At 39.1% G+C, this 20,446-nt stretch overlaps 1 protein-coding gene and 1 pseudogene across 1 annotated transcript; one reads left to right on the top strand and one right to left on the bottom strand.

Moving 5' to 3' along the window:
- Positions 1-2,808: 2,808 nt before the first annotated feature.
- Positions 2,809-3,295, bottom strand: PTH (parathyroid hormone). The gene is made up of 2 exons (XM_003411999.3): positions 3,210-3,295; positions 2,809-3,090 (listed from the first exon to the last, which is right to left on the bottom strand). The coding sequence occupies exons 1-2, from the start codon at positions 3,293-3,295 to the stop codon at positions 2,829-2,831; spliced, it is 348 nt and encodes a 115-aa protein (XP_003412047.1). The 3' UTR covers positions 2,809-2,828.
- A 15,563-nt stretch (positions 3,296-18,858) lies between these two features.
- On the top strand, positions 18,859-19,614 carry LOC100661722 (cytotoxic granule associated RNA binding protein TIA1-like; annotated as a pseudogene).
- The last annotated feature ends 832 nt before the right edge of the window (positions 19,615-20,446 follow it).

Genomic DNA, 20,446 nt, shown 5'->3' with positions numbered 1-20,446 from the left:
AAACCAAACCCCAACCCCCACCAAAACAAACAAACAAAAAACCCCATTGCCATCAATTTGATTCCAACTCACAGCGACCCTAAGGGACAGAGTAGATCTGCCCCATAAGGTTTCCAAGGAGTGGCTGGTAGATTCAAACTGCCAACCTTTTGGTTTGCAGTCATAGCTCTTAACTGCTGCGCTACCAGGGCTCCTGCTAACACTTGTTGTTGTTAGGTGTCATTGAGTCAGTTCCAACACACTAACCCAGTAACCCAGTAACCACAGATAAATCAAGCCCCTCCGTAACAATGGTTACTGGCAGAAGGGGAGCAGTAGAATTGCCTTCCTTCCTTAGCTCAGGAGATATCTGGGAAATGTAGTTTTAGCATTCCAGGAATGCTTTCAACCGCCTGGTGGCATAAATGCCACAATGAATAGAAAAAAAAAACCCCACTGAAGCACAGCTTATACTCCTACCAGCAGAGCTAAACATTCCTGTCTCCCTATTTGCACCTACAATTAGAATTAGGTGCCTTCATAAAATTTTTTGTCATATTGATTTCAAGTGATAGTTCATTGTTTTAATTTGCGTATCTCTGATTACTAGTCAGACTGAACATCTCTACCTGTTGGCTCTTTGGGGTTTCCTGTCTGTGAATTGCTTATTCATATAATTTGCCCATTTTTCTTGAATTTCTGATCCTATTGATTTCTTTGTATATTCTAATATAAATTCCTTATTGGTTTTAAAATGTCACAGATCTTTTCTCCTGGTCTATTATGTATCTGCTAACTCTTTCTATGCTAAATAGTTCATTGGCTCCCTATTTTACACTTCTGTGCTGTCTTGTACTAGCAGTCCCTGGGTGGTGCAAATGGTTAAGTGCTGGTCTGATAACCAAAAGGTTGGCAGTTTGAACCCACCCAGAGGCACTGCGGAAAAAGGCTTGGTGATCTTCTTCTGAAAAATCAGAGCCTTGAAAACTCTATGAAGTGTACTTCTATGCTGCAACACGTAGGGTCTCCGTAAGTCAGAATCAGCTTGATGGCAACTGGTAGTATCTTCTATCATAGCATTTATCAAAGTTCATAATGAATTAATGAGAGCCTTTTGCCCTACTAAATTGTTGGCTCAAATGAAGACAAGAACCATGTCTGTTTTGCTCACCACTGTATGCCCAGTGGAAACCCTGGTGGCGTAGTGGTTAAATGTTACAGCTGCTAACCAAAAGGTCAGCAGTTCGAATCCTCCAGGTGCTCCTTGGAAACTCTATGGGGCAGTTCTACTCTGTCCTATAGGGTCACTATGAGTCGGAATTGCCTCAACGGCAGTGGGTTTGGTATGCCCAGTCCCTAATACAAAAAAACCAAAACCAAACCCATTGCTGTTGAGTTGATTCTGACTCATAGCGACCCTATAGGACAGAGTAGAACTGTCCCATAGAGTTTCCAAGGAGCACCTGGTGGATTTGAACCGCTCTCCTTTTGGTTAGCAGCTGTAGCACTTAACCACTACACCACCAGGGTTTCCGTTCCTGATACAGTACGTGACAAACTGTTGTTAGGTGCTGTCAAGTTGATTCCGACTGGTAGCAACCCTATATACAACAGAACAAAATGCCATCCAGTCCTGTGCCATCCTCACAATCATTGCTATGACAAATAATGGATGCTAAATAAATACTTGTAAATTGGTGAATGAATTTTTCTTCTAATAAATACAAAATTTCTAGTTTTTGCAATTTAAAGTTCAGACTAGAAATATGACCAGTAGGTTTGTGTGTAGGTAAATACTTTTTGCGTTAAAGTTTCAGACCACCCTCTGCCTTTTAAAAAAACAATAGAAGTTGCTGAGTTTCATCATTTCCTTTTATGAAATGAAGAGGACAATTGTTGTCGTTGTTCGTGGTTGTCATACAGTCAATGGCCACCCCACATGTGCAGAGCAGAACTGCTCCGTAAGGTTTTCAAGACTGTGATCTTTCAGAAGCATATCACCAGGCCTGTCTTCCAAGGCGCCTGTGGGTGAGTTCAAACGGCCAACCTTCTGGTTAGTAGCTGAGTGCTTAACAGTTTGCACCATCCAGGGACTCCAAAAATGCACCCGGGGGACCTAAACTATCTTGACAATCAGGCAAGGCTGCCCTGAGGAAGGGACATTGGAGCTGCTGAGCATGAAAACGAAAAGGTAACTAAGGGGGTGAAAATTCAGGCCAAGACCCTAGTTATTAAAGTTTAAGTGGGCTTTCTGTCACAAGTGGAGACGGGCTCTTAACTTTTTGCCACCTGGGGACTCCAAAGAGAACAATAGTGCCACTGACTCGATGGCAATGGGTTTGCTTTTGGTGATTGAGGATTTGGGAATGTGGTACTTTGGTGATATTAAAAAGACATTTTTCAATATATCAAAATGAAACACATGATTAAAAAAAAATTTTTTTTTGAGTTGTCTTAACCTAGTCATGATCTACTTAAACACATTGGTGTCAGTCATACCCAAAAAGACAGACTCATAACCAGTGAGAAACATGCAACTTCATTTATTTAGAATTATGATCATTAAATGTTTATTTTGCATTTTACGATGGGAGAGAGGTTGAAAAGTACGATTTTATTTTTTCTAAGTTATGCAATGGCATGCATTAAAAAGAATAAACAATAGAAATAGAATAAAAGAACTCTTTAAATGAATAAAAGTAGAATCAAATTAATCAATTAAAATTGCAGCCATTAGGCTAGCAAGGGATTACATGTAAAATTTAACAATATTAGAACTTGAAAAATTAGCAGCGTGTAATATTGTTGCCCGGGAACTGTCCAGAGCAGTTTTCTGATCCTATGTGTTCTCATTGGGATTTAGCTTTGATTAATACATCCACATCAGCTTTGTCTACCTCTCCAAGACTTTTTTGATTACTGTCAACCAGGACGTTGTCTTCCTTTTTTCGGGGCCTCTGGGACCCACCATCTCTGGGAGCAGCAGGGGCTCCGAGGGCAATAAAATTGTGCACATCCTGCAGTTTCTTACGAAGCCACTCCACTCTTTCCATTGAGGTCAGATGTTTGCCCAGGTTGTGCATAAACTGTATTTCACTCACAGATCTCCTCCTATGAGTAACAGAAGCAGAGAGGGACTCTCCGTTAGCCTCCCACTTCCAAGTTATAAAGCCAAATTTAGAAATCCAACACCCATGCCCCCACCATGCAGAATAGTCTACGGTACTTACATAACAGGTTTCCCTTCCAGTTCGGTAAGAAAACAAATTGCAAACAAGACAACCATTACTTTAGCCAGGTCTTTTGCAGACATCATCTTCACTAAAAGGCAAAGGGAAGAGGGAGTAGTTTAAAATATTTTTAATATTTCAAACTCTTATGATTAAATTTATAGTAATTTACATCTAAACCACACAACCGCATACAAAGTGTAACAGTAAACTAATTGGTTTTTATGGGAAGCTGTTGAAATCAGCCTCTTTATTTTACAGATGCATTAATATGTATTAGACATACACATAATTCGAATTAGAAGTTAGACGGATTAGTTTTACTTTCTTAGGCATTTTTTTTTTAGTGTTCTTGTGCAAGTTTTAATATATAAATTTGAAGCCACATAGAGAATGAAAGAAATTGCTTTTTAGAATTTCCTCCCACATTTTATGTAGTTTACGACTGAACGTTTATAATTTGCTTGAAAATGGTTAATTCTTTAATTAGGTAAATTGTTAACACTGTTTACTTAGCAAATCATTTTTCCATAAAAAAATGTCATTTCAGGCACTGCAATAATTACCATAAATACAAAATTAATAGGTTCTGATTTAATGAGGTTTTTACTGAGTTAATGCACACTTCTTACCCTACTAAAAAGAATACATCAAAGCATTTAAAAATCACCTTGTGGATTAATTGCTATATGGATTTAGAGTTTCAGCTCCAAATAAAATGTCTGTCTGTATCTTATCTCTTTAACTTATTTTATTAACCAGTTAGGTTTTCATATAATTTTTAGCTCTTTCATCTTTTGTTCATAAAGTTTTACATATCAATATAGGATATTCTTACCTTAATTTGCCTTACAGTAATTGCAAAGCCTGTTATTATAGAAGTACTTTCTCTTACTGGTCAGTAGTCCCTCTTTTAACATATATAGAGTGGCCATGTGCTCATATTTTAAAGGGAAACTGAGTCCTTTAGAAGGGCATAAGGAACATAATCTGCTACATTTCTTTTTGTTGTGCAATGTAAAGCTACTGATGGAGCAAAACATAAATATTTTCCAGTTCTGAGTGTTGTTGGAAACAGGCCCTGTAACTGGAGAACAAGAACACTGATGTTTATGCCTAGATTTGTCACATTTACCTAGTGACCTCAGACACCTCTGCTTGGCTTCTTTGTTCTGCATAGGGAGATGGGCTTCTTATAAGAATATCATGAAAAGGAGGTGAAAAACAGTTGTGAAGCTCCCTTAAAATTCATGTACAAGTTTCCAAAACTGAGAACTAGAAAAGGCTGTCATTTGGGTAAAGAGAATACACATAAATACTCAGCAAACAGACAGTTTAGAATACAGAATGGGCTCTCTATGAGTCATAAAATAATCTAGATATGGATATTCTGCAGGAAAAAATGGAATTTAACTCCAACTTAATTAATTTATATTGGTTATTTAAATCAGAATTATTTATTCATCATTAGGTTATTTTATTTCAAAATTTTCATAAAGATTCCACTGAAGCATATAATGCCAAATTTTAATCATTTTACCCATAATTCCAGATAAATTTTAAAAAGGAAGGTATCTCAAAAGACTTCAATCACAAAAATAAAAGATTTAAAATTATTTTAGTGGCACGTTTATTTTAGATTGTGGCATTTTATGTTAAAAATAACTCAGTTCCCCCTCAAGAATTTTACCTTTAACAGCACGATACTTATAGAAAATGGTACACATTAAATAATTGCTTGATTATCAAACATCTCCTACAGATTTTAACAAAGAAAATAAAGATTACTTACCACACGATGTCTTAGGACAAGATTCTCTGTCAGGTGTATTAGCAGCTGATGCTTTCTTAATGTTGAGTGAAGTTGAGAAAGCTCATGAATGGGACTGCAGACCCTTAAATGTGACTTTTATATGTGGGTCTTGCCTTCACCAAGAGAAGGTTTTTATTGTAACAGATGATGTCACTCCCATTTCTCCGGATCTCAAAACACATCCACCTATTGGGTGGTGCCCACTCTTCTTAAGTCTTAGATAATTGGATATTAAAAGAAAAATAGTGTGGGGCTGGGAAGAGGATTTGTGGAAAGACTCCTAACAAATATTAAATTGTATAACGCAGAAAAATCTGACTGGATGGATAGATCTAAATTTATATTATTGAAAAAAGACTGTTTACAAAGATTTATGATAAAGGCATCCTTTTACTTCAAAGTAAGATCTGAAAATCAGATATATTTTTATAACCATACTATTGGTATAATTGTAATGAGGATTATAATGAATCATATTACTTCCTTTGTTTTATAAGCCATGTCACCAATCCATGTCATTCTTGGTACTCTTTCGAAAAAAAAACAAAAAGGATCTAGTACTTTTCTTAAACTGTTCAAGATAATTTGAGAAAATGCTCTTAGTACATAATTCCTTTTAAAGGCTTCAAAAGTGAAAATTATTTTCAAATTCATTTAAAAAAACTATTTATACATTTTGATCTGTAATAGTAACATTCGGTAAGCACTAGCTATATGTTAGACTCTACTTACATTATTGGAGCTCTGGTGGTGCAGCAGTTAAAGTGCTTGGCTGCCAACCAAAGGGTCAACGGTTTGAACCCACCAGCCACTCTGTGGAAGAAAGATGTGGCAGTCTGCTTCTGTAAAGATCTACAGCCCTGGAAACCCTATGAGTCGGTTCTGCTCTTTGCTATAGGGCTGCTGTGAGCCAGAAACGACTCAACAGCAACGCATTTGGTTTGGTGCTGCTATGGATTGAATCATGTGCCCCCAAAATCTGTGTCAACTTGGCTAGGCCATGATTCCCAGTATTGTGTGCTTGTCCACCACTTTGTCACCTGATGTGATTTTCCTATATGTTGTAAATCCTACTTCTGTGGTATTAATGAGGCAGGATCAGGGGGAATTACGTTGATGAGGCAGGACTCAACCTACAATATTAGGCTTTGTTTTAAATCAATCTCTTTTGCGATATAAAAGAATGCAGAGATACAGGGGGACCTCATATCACCAAGAAAGTAGTGCCAGGAGCAGAGTGCATCCTTTGGACCCCTGATTTGAGAAACTCCTAGACCAGGGGAAGATTGATGACAAGGACCATCCTGCAGAGCCAACAGAGAGAGAAAAAGCCTTCCTCTGGAGCTGACACCCTGAGTTTGGACTTCTAGCCTACTAGACTGTAAGAGAATAAATTTCTCTTTGTTAAAGCCATCCACTTGTGGTATTTCTGTTACAGCAACACTAGATAACTAAGACAGGTGGTTTAGTGGTAGAATTCTCCCATTCTATGCAGAAGACCTGGGTTCGATTCCTGGCCAGTGCCCCTCAAGCATAGCCACCACCTTTTGCCTGTTGAGGCTTTCCTGTTGCTATGATGCTGAACAGGTTTCAGCAGAGCTTCTAGACTGGGACAGACTAGGAAGAAAGGCCTGGTGATCTACTTCTGAAAAATCAGCCAGTGAAAACCCTATGGATCACAACAGTTCGTTCCTGTTGTGCATGGGGTCCCCAGGAGTTGGGGGCTGACTTCACAGCAGCTAATAATATATTATTCCATTAAGTCTTCACGGGGGATTCCCTGGGTTGTGGAAACAGTTAAAGTGCTGGCCTGCTAACTGAAAAGTTGGGAAAGTAGAGAAGCTAGAATTCAACATAGGTTTTTATGATTCCAGAGCCATTTTGATTCTTACTTTGTTGTTGGGTTGTTGTTGGGTGCCATAGAGTCAGTTCTGATCCATAGAGACCCCATAAACAACAGAACGAAATACTGCCTAGTTCTGTGCCATCCTCACCATCATTGTGTTTTGAGCCCATTGTTGTAGCCACTGTGTGCCTAGCCCTTCTTTTGAGGGTATTCCTCTTTTTTGCTGACACTCTACCGTACCAAGCATGATGTCCTTCTCCACAGACTGGTCCCTCCTGATAATGTGTCCAAAGTATGTGAGACGAAGCCTCACCATCATCATTTCCAAGGCACACTCTGGCTGTACTCCTTCCAAGAAAGACTTGTTCATTCTTTTGGCAGTCCATGGTATATTCACTATTAGTTGCCAACACCACAATTCAAAGGCGTCCATTCTTCCTTGATCTTTCTTATTCATTCTCCATCTTTCATATGCGTATGAAGTGATTAAAAACACCATGGCTTGGATCAGGCGCACCTGAACCTTCGAGGTAACATCTTTGCTCTTCAACACTTTAAAGAGGTCTTTTGCAGTGGATTTGCCCAATGCAACGCATCTTTTGATTTCTTGACTGCTGCTCCCATGGGCTTTGATTGTGGATCCAAGTAAAATGAAATCCTTGACAACTTCAGTCTTTTCTCCGTTTATCATGGTGTTGCTTATAGGTTCAGTTGTGGGGATTTTTTGTTTTCATTATGTTGGGGTGTAATCCATACCGAAGGCTGTAGTCTTTGATCTTCATCAGTAAGTGCTTCAAGTACTCTTCTCTTTCAGCAAGCAAGGTTGTGTCATCTGCAGATTGCAGGTTGTTAATGAGTCTTACTCCAATCCTCCTACCACATTCTTCTTCACATAGTCCAGCTTCTCCGATTATTTGCTTGGCATACAGATTGAATAAATATGGTGAAACAATACAAACCTGACGCATGCCTTTCCTGATTTTAAGCCATGCAGTATCTACCCCCTTGTTCTGCTTGAACAACTAACTCTTGATCTATGTACAAGTTCCCCTTGAGCACAATTAAATATTCTGGAATTCCTATTCTTTGCAATGTTATCCATAATGTTTTGTGATCCTCACAGTCGAATGCCTTTGCGTTGTCAATAAAACACAGGTAAACATCTTTCTGGTATTCTCTGCTTTCAGCCAAGATTCTTAGTTACTACCCCTGGTTCCACCTAGAAATGTAGCCCTTTGAACCCTAGTCTTCTTGACTAATTTGCTTAGCCCTTTGAAACCGCTTTGTCCAGGGGTTTGATCTTGACCACCATGTTCCGCAGCCGATCACTAGGGCTCTGTTTCAAAACCTATTGGAGGTATGACGCTGCTCCTGTCTGACTTCAAATAGTACTACAGTCTGCTCCCTACTTAGGAAATCAAACAAAATCCCTTAAAGGCTGTTGTTATATCTAGGGGTCATTTAGGCAGCTTGTCTCCTAACTAAAGAGCCATTCCCAGAATTGGTTCAGTTCTTTTAGCTCTGGTCCCACCCAGGTCTCATGTCATCCCTTTTCCTACTAGCCATTGCCAAGGTTTGACTCTATATCAAATAAGAGCCAGTCCAAGCTGGGACTCCATAGAGCCTAAAATGAGAGATATATGTTAGGCCTGCTCTGGGATATTCTCTACACTGGGAAAACTTCACTTGGAACATTGTTGCAGATTCCAGATCGTAGAAGTATTAGAGATTAACTGGAACATGTCTACAGGATATGAAGCAGCTGCTGAAAATATTGAAAACCATAACACACAAGAATCAGTTGAATGAAGTGATAAGGTTTAGCCTGGAAAAGATGGATGGCTCTAACAGCTGTTTTTAATTATTTATAGGGCTATCATAGGGAAAGGATCCCTGGTGGTGCAGTGGTTAAGTGCTTGGCCACTAACTAAAAAGTTGATGGTTCCTCATAGCCAGCTGCTCCACAAGAGAAAGATGTACCAGTCTGCTTGTGTAAAGATTACAGCCTTGGAAGCCCTGTGGGACAGTTCTACTCTGTCCTATATGGTTGCTATGAGTTGGAATCGATTCAGCAGCAATGGGTAGTAGTAGCAGTATCACAGGGCAGAGGGAGTATTCTCTGTGGATCAATGGCAGGCTATAAGGAAGCGGATTTGGGCTCAATTCAGACGTTATCATTGCCTTCTTAAATAATGAGCTGGGTATCACTGGAAGTGTTGAAGTAGAAGCTAGATGAGCACTTTTCAGGGATATTGTAGCAATTTATACATAGTAGAGGACTGAACTAGATAAACCAGAGGTCCCTTTCAACTAAAAATCTATTATGTTGACATTTCTCAAGACCTATTCTGATGGTGTCGCATTTTCCTGTCATACTGTGTTGAGAGAAAGGAGAATTGGAAATGCAGGAGGTTTTATAAACACATTTTTTTAAAAATGTATTATTAAGCCATGCTTAACGTTGTGATTTTGAGATTTTTCTAGTTCTTTGGGTAAGCTTGACATAAATTGACATCTTCCAGGAATTACAATTAGATGTGCTTTCACTGTCTTCTTTCTATTACAATTATTTATAAATTGCCATATTGAAGGCAATGCAACCGCGTCATAAAACTAGTTTTATAGAAAAATTAAGCAAATGATTGTAAACGGTGACCATTACCTCATTCAGAAAATGTGTTGAAGATTGAGACAGGACCCCTGCCCTCCAGTTTAACACATAATTGTAATATAATTACAGAGATGTGAACGAAGACCTATAAAAGCACAGAGGAGGGGGTGGCTAATTTCCCTAGAGGAGTTAGAAGCTGTTTCCCAGGAAGCTGAAGTATCCTCAAGGATGAATATGGGTTTTCCATTACAGAGGTGAGCAAGGGCAGTGGGTACAGCATGTGCAAAGATATGGAGGCGATGAAGGCTGAATATTGAGTGTATGCCAGTGGAAGGAGAAGGAAAATGGGAGATAATTCTGAAAAGGTAAATTGGGTATGGACTGTGGAAGGCCTTTGTGTACATGCCAAGGCAGTTTTTCTTTTAGTTCTCTCTAAACTCATGTAATAGTAATATTTTTGTTCCTGCAGACTTTTTAAAGGACTACTTGACCTTCTCACAAAGGACTGATAAGCCAGATTTGGCACATGTTTATCTGTACCACCAGGCTCTTGGACTGCGGGCATTAGATAGAAGGAAGGCATTTAGGAATAGGAAGGCTAGGGGCTATGTGGGCACAGGAGGCTAATGACACAGTGACAGAGAGAAGAGCTGAGCACAGCTTTTTGCTTTGAAAAGCTCAGCCTTTCTTAGTATTCTCAAGTTCTTTCAAGCCACTATCAGACAACCTACTGTATTCCTCAATTTTGGGAAGGGTAAAAGGACATGCTGGGCCTGTGACCTTAGGGGAGGTTTAATTTGAGACTGATACTTTTTCCTGTTTGCTCAATAGAAATTGGTATGGCTTTGAGACAGCATCAAATGAGGCATCTGGGTTGGGAAATCCAACTATAGCTCTCCTAAATCAATGTTTGTGGGCAGATTAGATTGTATCTATCTTACCATTTGACTTATTCTTTTGCTTTAAGCTCCTCCATAGGATATTGAGCTACTGAGTTCCTTTTTGATCTGTCAGAATGAAACTTTTCCTCTGTTCTTTCTCTCACCAGACCCCACACTTATTTCTAGTTAGAAACAATGAGCAAAAATGCTATAAAGAACATCAAACCAGTCGTGGTCAAGTTGAGTCTGACTCATGGTGACCACATGTATGTCAGAGTACGACTGTGTTCCATAGGGCTTTCAATGGCTGATTCTTCAGAAGTAGATCTCCAGGCCTTCCTTCTGAGGTCTCTGGGTGGCCTCAAACCATCAACTTTTGGTTAGCAGCTGAGCTAACCAAACATTACTTGTTGTTTTTTATCCATTATATTGGTGAATGTCCATCTCTGAATGTGTTTTCAGCCTTTTGCGTGTTTATGTGGATTTAAGTTGAAATGTGCTATTTTCACAGTCAGAGACATCCCTAGAGGCAAGGACTGAGAGTAAATGGTGGGATATTGGATACCTGGGATGAGATAATCTTTCTAAATGCAGCAGAAATGTCTCTGTCTTGACACAGTGTAAACCAAGAGTGTCACTGGGGAAGCCTCTAGATCTTTATTTGATTGAAAAGATTCGAGTTGTACAGATGCCTCTGCAAAGTCCTCTGTGACACAAGTAAAGAATGAAACATGTCCTTGAGTGTTCCTCATTCAAAAGTTCCCTTACATTTAATCCACTCCTATCTTCTGTTTCTTAAAGAAATGGAGGGAAAGAGGTAGATTCAATTGAGATTCATTGTTTTTAAACCATAAGGAAGATGGACAGCCATAGTAATTTATTCCAGAAATGAAGCCTCGCGTTTTTTGGTGACATTTTCCATTGAGCTTAATGTCTGTCAGCACTCCTGATTCTAAATATTCTTTTTGTTATCCCATAAATGCACTTAACACTTTTGGACCAAGTGGTCCAATTTGGAGTTGAGATAATATGGTCTCCTCAGTTAACGCAGCTCTTCCTCTGGACTATGCAGATGCCTTTCTGCTCCAGCTTCCCTTCACCTTTGGTAGACTATCGTGATGCAACTTATGAAACTGCAAAATAATAAAACACTCTCACATCTCTTTTTCAATGTTTAATTGGAGACAATAGGCTGTGTACTTGGATTCCTTCTTTTGTGTTTTTGAAATAGTGTGGCAGAATAGAATAGCTTCCCATTAGTGAAGCTCTAAGTTGGAGGACCTGGGTCTGCAGATCACAGTTTAGGAAGGTCAATGCTACAATCTAATTATGGTTTCAATCTAATGCAGTAAATATTCATTGGGCACCTATAATCAACCGGGCAAGAAGCAGTAGCAATTTTCCAGTTCATAACACTTTCCCTGAATTTTGTTTTCACATGATTTTTTTTTTTTTTAATTTAAAAACCCAAACCCACTGCCATTGAGTCAATTCTGATTCATAGCAACCATATAGGACAGAGTAGAGTAGAACTGCTCTGTAGGGTTTCCGAGGCTGTAAATCTTTACGGAAGTAGACTGCCACAGCTTTGTCCTGAGGAGCGGCTGGTGGGTTCAAACAGCCGACCTTTCAGTTGGCAGTCAAGCACTTAACTCCTGCACCACCAGGGCTCTTTTTCAAACTTAGGGCATCTTAACCTTTTAGAGTCTCAAATTCCACATCTCAAAGTGGAATACTGCCTTCCATCCTTTGGGTTATGAGCTTTCACATATGAGCTTTAATATGTGAAAGTCCTTTGCATATAGTCGGCATTCAAAATATGTATGTAGTATATGGGAACTCTGTATTTTCAGCACAATTTTTCTGAAAACTCAAAACCAACCTGAAATTTAAACTATTTTTTAAAATGCATATTGAATGTAAACCTGCAACGATAGTACACCCTTCCTGTCCCCTCAGATGGGTCCACCTCACTCCAGGAGTCCCCAGTAATAAACATGGAGAAGCCTGAGCTCCTCAACTCAATCTGCTCTCTACCTCACAGATCTCTCAGCCCAGCGCCCGGCAGTGCAAAGAATTCTGAGGCAATAGGCGGTTATGATGTTCATAAAATCCGTTGTGAATTTGCTAATTGATCAAGCAACTGTAGAACTTTAAGTATATTTTTGCATTATTGGTTACAAAATGTACTAAGTGTGGACTCCTACTCAAGTTAATAAACGGACCAGAAGCTGCCTTCCTCTCACATCCACTTGGCAGCACTGTGGAGCAGAAGCACTAGGGACCTGGATGAAGAAGATGTGGGTAAGAATCATAGCTCTGGCACTTATTTGCTACACAACCAGGATAAGTAATTTTATATCACAGAACCTTAGTTTCCACAGAAAAATAGATATTAACCCCCATAAGCTTATCGTAAGGATCATATAGAATAATATATATGAAAGCACTTTGTCAACTAAGTGGTATTGATAAAAATTATTAATAGCAATAATGTACACTGTTTTCATGAATCCTGTGAAGGTGACATAATTCTACTTTAGAGCTCCCTGTGTGCCCCTTCTGAGTTGATTCCATGGCATTTGAAACAACAATACAGAGCTTCTCTAAAAGCTAAACCTAGAGTGCTGTTGACTTCATCTTTCAACAACGAAGAGTCTTCAGCTTGGCATAACTCAACAAAACTGTCCAGAAGAATGCTCTCATGGATGCAAAGAGCCGTGTGAAGATGAGGTTCTATAGTTCCCCCTCCAGAGACATTCTCCGGATGTCTAGGCACCAACAAAGAAAGGAAAAGTCACTGTGAAACAATTACACACATGCTCCTTTGTTGGTTATTTTATGAAATCGACTGGAGGGAAGGACATAGTGGAAAAAGTACTAGATTTTAGTGTCAGAAGACCTGAGTACAGGTCCTGGCATTACTAGGGTAGCCAGATTTAGCAAATAAAAATACAAGACACCCAATTAACTTTGAACTATTTTAAATTGATTATGCATATGTACATTGAGATAAAAGAAAAATACTGCATGGGACATACTTATACTAAAAAATATTTGTTATTTATCTGAAGTCAATTATGAGTATCTAAATTACATGCCTTTTTCTTTAATTATCAGGTCCCTGGGTGGCACAAACTATGCTCAACTACTAACCTGAGGTTGGGGGTTCAAACCCACCCAGCGGCACTGAAGAAGAAAGGCCTGGCGATCTGCTTCCATAAAGATTACAGCCAAGAAAACTGTATGGAGAAGTTCTAATCTGTAGCACCTGGTGTTGCCCGAGTCAGAACGGACTTTACGGCAATGGGTGTGGATGTTGTTTATATTACCCTGATGATTTGGCTCTGCTTAACAGTTCTTGTTTGCAGAATTTGGTTATGAAATATCTTGCAGTTACAGTTACAATGTATGTTCCATTTACATTGCAACATAGTTTCTCCAGTGGTCACATCCAACTTATTTCATTCTGGGTCCATGGAACACTCGTTAGTGAGGAAAAGTGCTCTACAGCATTCATTATGACCCAGTCTCCTGAACATGTTACTGGTATAAAATTAACAACTCGGAGAACTGCTCTTCAAGCTTGATTGGTTGAAGCACATAATGCCGTCTTTCACAGTATGAATTGCTTTTCCATTCTTCAAGAGTATCATTTCATCTCTTGATTGATGACTTTTTAAATTGTTGTCCACTAACAAAAAAGAGCATTTTCATCAATTTTTATTGATGCTCTTCTTCAACGCTGCACAAGCTGATTTCACTTTTTCCCATGCTTGATGATTACTTAGGAATATCCATGTAAAAAGTTGAATTCATTCATTTCAGAATTCATTCATTTCAAAATTCATTTGAAAAGATAGTCCAGTCCTGGCAAGTGTCACAATAATTATCTACTTCCAAGGTGGAATTTCTTTTCCTGTTCATGAGTAATGTCTCTTTTAAGAAAAGCTTTGACTCTTAAAGGGGTACATTTTTCTTCAATTCTTTAACACATCCGATAAGTTCTTTTAAGCAACAGAGTACTTTAATAACACCGTTTGTTCTTCTTTTAATTTGTATAAGCTTACTGCTGAAGAAATGTTGAAAACCATGAACAAGGAATAAGTACCTTTCCCTCAGTGGAGTATTTAAAGAGTCAACAAGCATTTGGGGGACTTTTTCTTCAGAAAGTATGATTTCTTTTCTTTTCCTTTTTGAAGTTGTCAAGGATTTTGTTTTACCTTGGAAGCAGCACTCAAGAAATCAAATGACGTATTGCATTCAGCAAATCTGCTGCAAAAGACCTCTTTAAGGTGTGAAAAAGCAAAGATGTCACTTTAAGGACTAAGGTATGCCTGACCCAAGCCATGGTGTTTTCTTTTTATCATTATTATTATTATTATTGTACTTTAAATGAAGGCTTACAGAACAATCTAGCTTCTCATTAAACAATTAGTACACATACTGTTTTGTGACATTGGTTACCAACCCCACGACATGTCAACACTCTCCCTTCTTGACCTTGAGTCCCCAATTACCAGCTTTCTTGTCCCCTTCTGCTTTCTAGTCCTTGCCCCTGGGCTGGTGTGCCCCTTTAGTCTCATTTTATTTTAGGGGGCTGTCTAATCTTCGGCTGTAGGGAGAACCGCAGGAGTGACTTCATTACTGACCTAAAACGGTGACCGGGGGCCATACTCTCAGGGTTTCTCCAGTCTTTGTCAGGCCAGGAAGTCTGGTATTTTTTTGTGGGCTAGAGTTTTATTCTACATTTTTCTCTGGCTTTGTCTTGGATGCTTTATTGTGATCCTTGTCAGAGCATTCAGTGGTAGTAGCTGGGTACCGTCTAGTTGTGCTGGACTCAGACTGGCAGAGGCTGTGGTAGCTGTGGTCCATTAGTCCTCTGGACTAATCCAGAAAATATGATTTCAGTGAGTCAAATAAGATGAGGATTCCTTAACTATATTTGCTGAAATAGAGTCAAGGGGCTTTTGAACATGAGAGAATTGAAAAATACTGAATGCCAACAAAATCACAAAAATTTTCAATCACTCAGTTTGAACAGTGTAAATGCTGAAGCAAGAGAACAATTTCATGACAATGACTTCAATGTCGACAGAAGAGACATCAGATACTATATGAGCAGCATTATTGAAACCTGGTGGTGTGGTGGTTAAAGGTGTTGGCTGAAACCACCAGCTGCTCCTTGGGAGAAAGATACAGCAGTCTGTTATGGTAGAGATTTACAGCTTTGGAAACCCTGTGGGGCCTCTATGAGTGGTAATTGACTGGACAGCGGTGGGGTGTAAATGCAGAATATGGGCAGAACAGTTAACACCTTCCATAGAACTTTACTTCAGCTTTGAATAAACGTTGTCTGGACATTTATACAAACTTCCACCAAATTTGTATTTGTATTATGTACACCAAAAGTAGTACAATTTTTCTGATGAATTCCTTACTCAATAAGAGAATTGTTGCAAAAACTTGCTGTTTCTAAAATCTCATCAATTTTTTTTTCTGCATTTGATTATTTTCATTCATGGCTATGCCATAAAAACATGAGACATTCAGATCTTTGCTAATCTCTATTACAGTAGGTGAAGCTACTTTTTTTTTTTTTTTAACCGCAGTAGATTTTTCTCTTGGCACTTGGAAATTTGCTTGCAATTTTGAAATCAGAAAATACTTGTGGTAGCAGTACATTCAAATAGTGACTTGACCTGATAATGAGATGTAGTGTGGAAGACCGTTGTAACTTCTGCTGCAATTATTTCATCTTCTTCCTCTGAGTTTCTCATCATCAAACAACTTATCATTTTCCTTGGTTTCAGTTGAGGAAATCATACATCTCTTATCCTTAGCTGTTCGTATATACTGATTTACATCTGACTTTCCAACATTTTCAATATTAAATGAAAAATTGTGTACTGCACAAAGAACTTCAAAAGGATTTTTCCGCGTTTAATAAATGCCCACTGTTCAGAAAATTCATCACAAAATGTACACTTGCATTTTGGCATTTTGAGGTTCAAATATACACAAATAAAAAAGCTAATGGCTACCACTGCAAGGAAGACGTACAAGATGCACTGAAGGCATTGGTGAAAACAAGGTTCCAGGAACTGACAGAATACAAATTGAGATGTTTCAACAAATGGATGCAGCACTGAAAGTGCTCACTTGTCTACACCAAGAAATTTGGAAGACAGTAACCTGGACAACTGACTGGAAGAGATCCATATTTATGCCTATTCCCAAGAAAGGTGATTCAACCAAATGCAAAAATTATCAAACAATATTATTAATATCACATGTAAGGGAAACCCTGGTGGTGTAGTGTTAAGTGCTACGGCTGCTAACCAAAGGGTTGGCAGTTCAAATCCACCAGGTGCTCCTTGGAAACTCTATGGGGTTGCTACGAGTCGGAATTGACTCGACAGCCCTGGGTTTGGTTTAGTTTTAAGTAAAATTTTGCTGAAGATCACTCAAAGTGTCTGTAGCAGTACATTGACAGGGAACTGCCAGATATTCAAGCTGGATTCAGAAGAAGACATAGAACCAGGGATATCCTTGCTGATGTCAGATGGATCCTGGCTAAAAACAGAGAATACCAGAAAGATGTTTACCTGTGTTTTATTGACTATGCAAAGGCATTCAACTCTGTGTATCATAACAACTTACGGATAACATTGAGAAGAATGGGAATTCCAGAATACTTAATTGTGCTCATGAAGAACCTGTACATAGATCAAGAGCCAGTCTTTCAAATGACCAAGGGGATACTGCATGGTTTAAAGTCAGGAAGGTGTGCATCAGGGTTGTATCCTTTCACCATGCTTATTCAATCTGTACGCTGAGCAAATAATCTGACAAGCTGGACTATGTGAAGAAGAATTCAGCATCAGGATTGGAGGAAGACTCATTAACTACCTGTAATATGCAGATGACACAACCTTGCTTGCTGAAAGTGAAAAGGACTTGAAGCACTTACTGATGAAGATCAAAGACTACAGCCTTCGGTATGGATTATACCCCAACATAAAGAAAACAAAAATTGTCACACCTGGACCAATAAGCAGCATCTTGATAAATGGAGAAAAGACTGAAGTTGTCAAGGATTTCATTTTACTTGGATCCACAATCAACACTTACGGAAGCAGTGGTCAAGAAATTCAACGATGCACTGCATTTGGCAAATCTGCTGCAAAAGAACTCTTTAAAGTGTTAAAAACAAAGATGTTACCTTGAAGACTAAGGTGCACCTGACCCAAGTGATTATGTTTTCAATTGCCTCATACGCATGAGAAAGCTGGACAATGAATAAGGAAGACCAAAGAAGAATTAATGCCTTTGAATTATGCTGTTGGCAAAGAATATTCAATATACCATGGACTGCCAAAAGAATGAACAAATCTGTCTTGGAAGAAGTACAGCCAGAATGCTCCTTAGAGGCAAGGATGGTGAGACTATGTCTCACATACTTTGGACATATTATCAGGAGTGACCAGTCCCTAGAGAAGGTCATCATGCTTGGTAAAGTAGAGGGCCAGCGAAAAAGAGTAAGACCCTCAATAAGATGGACTGACACAGTGGCTGCAACAATGGGCTCAAGCATAACAACGATTGTGAGGATGGCGCAGGACCGGGCAGTGTTTTGTTCTGATGTACGTAGCGTCTCTATGAGTTGAATTGACTCGATGGTACCTAACAACAACAGCAACCACCACAAATATTGAAAAGATTGAATTTTATAATCTCACAGCTGTGTCAAAGATTAAATTTTATAATCTCACATATTACTCACAAGCCTGAACTCATAACTAACTGTAGACACAGGTTGAACAATTAGAAGTTTTACAAACTTGCAACTAACAATAAAATAAACTCTATATCTGATGCAAAAGAGAGCTTTATTTGTAAGGCACACTCTCCCCAGACAACACCAGAGATGAGATTATATGAGGTTTTAGGAAGCCCAGTGTTCAGGGATTGGCCAGAAGGAGTAGTGTTCAGGAATTGACTGACTTTCAGCTGTGTTAGTATGGTGACTGGAGTAAGGCACTTGCTGGTTGTCTGTTCTCTAGAAGCCAGGACCTGTCACTGATTAGCCAACTTTGAGAAACTTGCACCTGTCATTGATTTGCCAACTTTCAGAAGCATAGTTACTAGAGTGAGGCTGTTGTTGACTGGTAGATTTTCAGAAGCCCGGAGACTTGTATTAGTTTTCTGTTGTTGATATAATATAGTACTAAAATTTGGTAGCTTAAAACATATCCATTTATTAGCTCATAGTTCTGTAGGCCTGAGATCCTGCACAGTGTGAGTAGGTTCTCTCCTACGGGTTGTACAAGCCAAAATCTTTCCTGAATATGAAAAATACCCATTCCCATCAAGTTGATTCCAACTCATAGCAAACCTATAATTCTCAGTTCCTCCTTTTGGTCTTCCGTCAGCCAAACCTGCAGGAGAGACCATAAGATATTGTTCAACCTGGCTCTCCATCATCTTGTATTGAGCTTCATTGTTCGTGCTGGGCCAGGCGGTTTAGTGTAATTGCTGCCAAAGAAGGACATGGAGTAACCTCTGGCTGGCAGAGAAACCCTGCTATTCCACAGTTATAGCCACTCAAAAGCTTTGGGAGATAGTAAAGGGTAGGGACCTGGACCTGGAGGCCACAGCACACAGCAGCAGCCATGGAAGACGAGATGCCCAAGACTCCAAATGTCGGTAATCTTTCCAGAAACGTGACAGAAGCTCTAATTCTCCAGCTCTTCAGCCAAATTGGACCTTGTAAAAATTGCGAAATGATTATAGATGCGGCTGGAAATGATCCATATTTTTTTAGAGAGTTTTATGAACATCATCACGCAGCTGCAGCACTACCTGCTATGAATGGGTGGAAGATAATGAGTAAGGAAGTCAAAGTCAAACAACTTCCAGCAGTCAAAAGAAAGATACAAGCAGTAGTACGGTTGTCAGCACACAGTATTCACCAGCTCATTTCCATGTCTTTGTTGGTTATTTCAGTCCAGAAATTTACAACTGAAGATATAAAAGCTGCTTTTGTACCATTTGGAAGAATATCAAATGCCCATGTGTTTAAAGACATGGCAACAGGAAAGTCTAGGGGTTATGGCTTTGTCTCATTTTTCAACAAATGGGAAGGCGAAAACACCATTGAACAGATGGGTGACCAGTGGCTCGGTGGATGATAAATGAGAACTAACTGGGCAATGCAAAAGCCTCCAGGCTCCAAAGAGTACACATGAGTCAAACACTGAACAGCTATCATATGATGAGGTTGTAAATTAGTCTAGTCCAAGCAGCTGTACTGTATACTGTAGAGGTGTTACTTCTGGACTAAGAGAACAACTAATGCATCAGACTTTTTTACCATTTGGACAAATAATGGAAATTTGTATCTTTCCAGACAAAAGATGTTCATTTGTTCGGTTCAATTCTCATGAAAGTGCAGCATATGCAATTATTTCTGTTATTGGTACTACCATTGAAGATCATGTTATGAAATGTGTGATATAATAAATCGTGTATAACAGCAGAATCAAATTTGATATCCACAAGCTTATGGCCAGTGGGGCCAGTGGTATGGAAATGCACAAGAAATTGGACAGTATATGCCTAATGGTTGGCAAGTACCTGCATATGGAATGTATTACCAGGCATGGAATCAGCAGGGATTTAATCAGACAGTCTTCTGCACCATGAATGGGTGCAAATTCAAGGAAATTTTACAGAATAGGCAAAGTGGGAAAACAGACAAGCATGCTGCCACAGCCATGTCTGCCTGACATATCTAAGGAAGTCTAATGTCTAAGGAAGGTTACAGAATGACCACTGTATATTAACATTACAAAACAGGCAAACCTTTGAAACCTTCGCCTTTTCAGTGATTGGCTAAAAACTGTGATCCTACATTTTGAATCGTCTTACTTAATAATCATCGGTACAGGTTTCAGCAAAAAAAAACCCAATGACAGTCACTAGGGTCTTCATTGGTCCAGCAAATTTTCTGTTCACTAAATGCTAATAGAAAAAGATTAGGATGGGAAGTCTTTTGTGTTCTGTTTGATTGGTTTATGTGAA

The sequence above is a fragment of the Loxodonta africana genome, chromosome 7, assembly GCF_030014295.1.
Source record: "Loxodonta africana isolate mLoxAfr1 chromosome 7, mLoxAfr1.hap2, whole genome shotgun sequence".
In the NCBI taxonomy this organism is placed as follows: domain Eukaryota; kingdom Metazoa; phylum Chordata; class Mammalia; order Proboscidea; family Elephantidae; genus Loxodonta; species Loxodonta africana.
The sequence above is the reverse complement of the archived record's forward strand: the minus strand, read 5'-3'. Positions and strand labels throughout refer to the sequence as shown.

Coding starts and splice junctions, on each gene's coding strand:
- PTH (XM_003411999.3), bottom strand. CDS start 3,295: ATGATGTCTGCAAAAGACCTGGCTAAAGTAATGGTTGTCTTGTTTGCA. Junction 3,091..3,209: donor CTGGAAGGGAAACCTGTTAT/GTAAGTACCGTA, acceptor TGTTACTCATAG/GAGGAGATCTGTGAGTGAAA.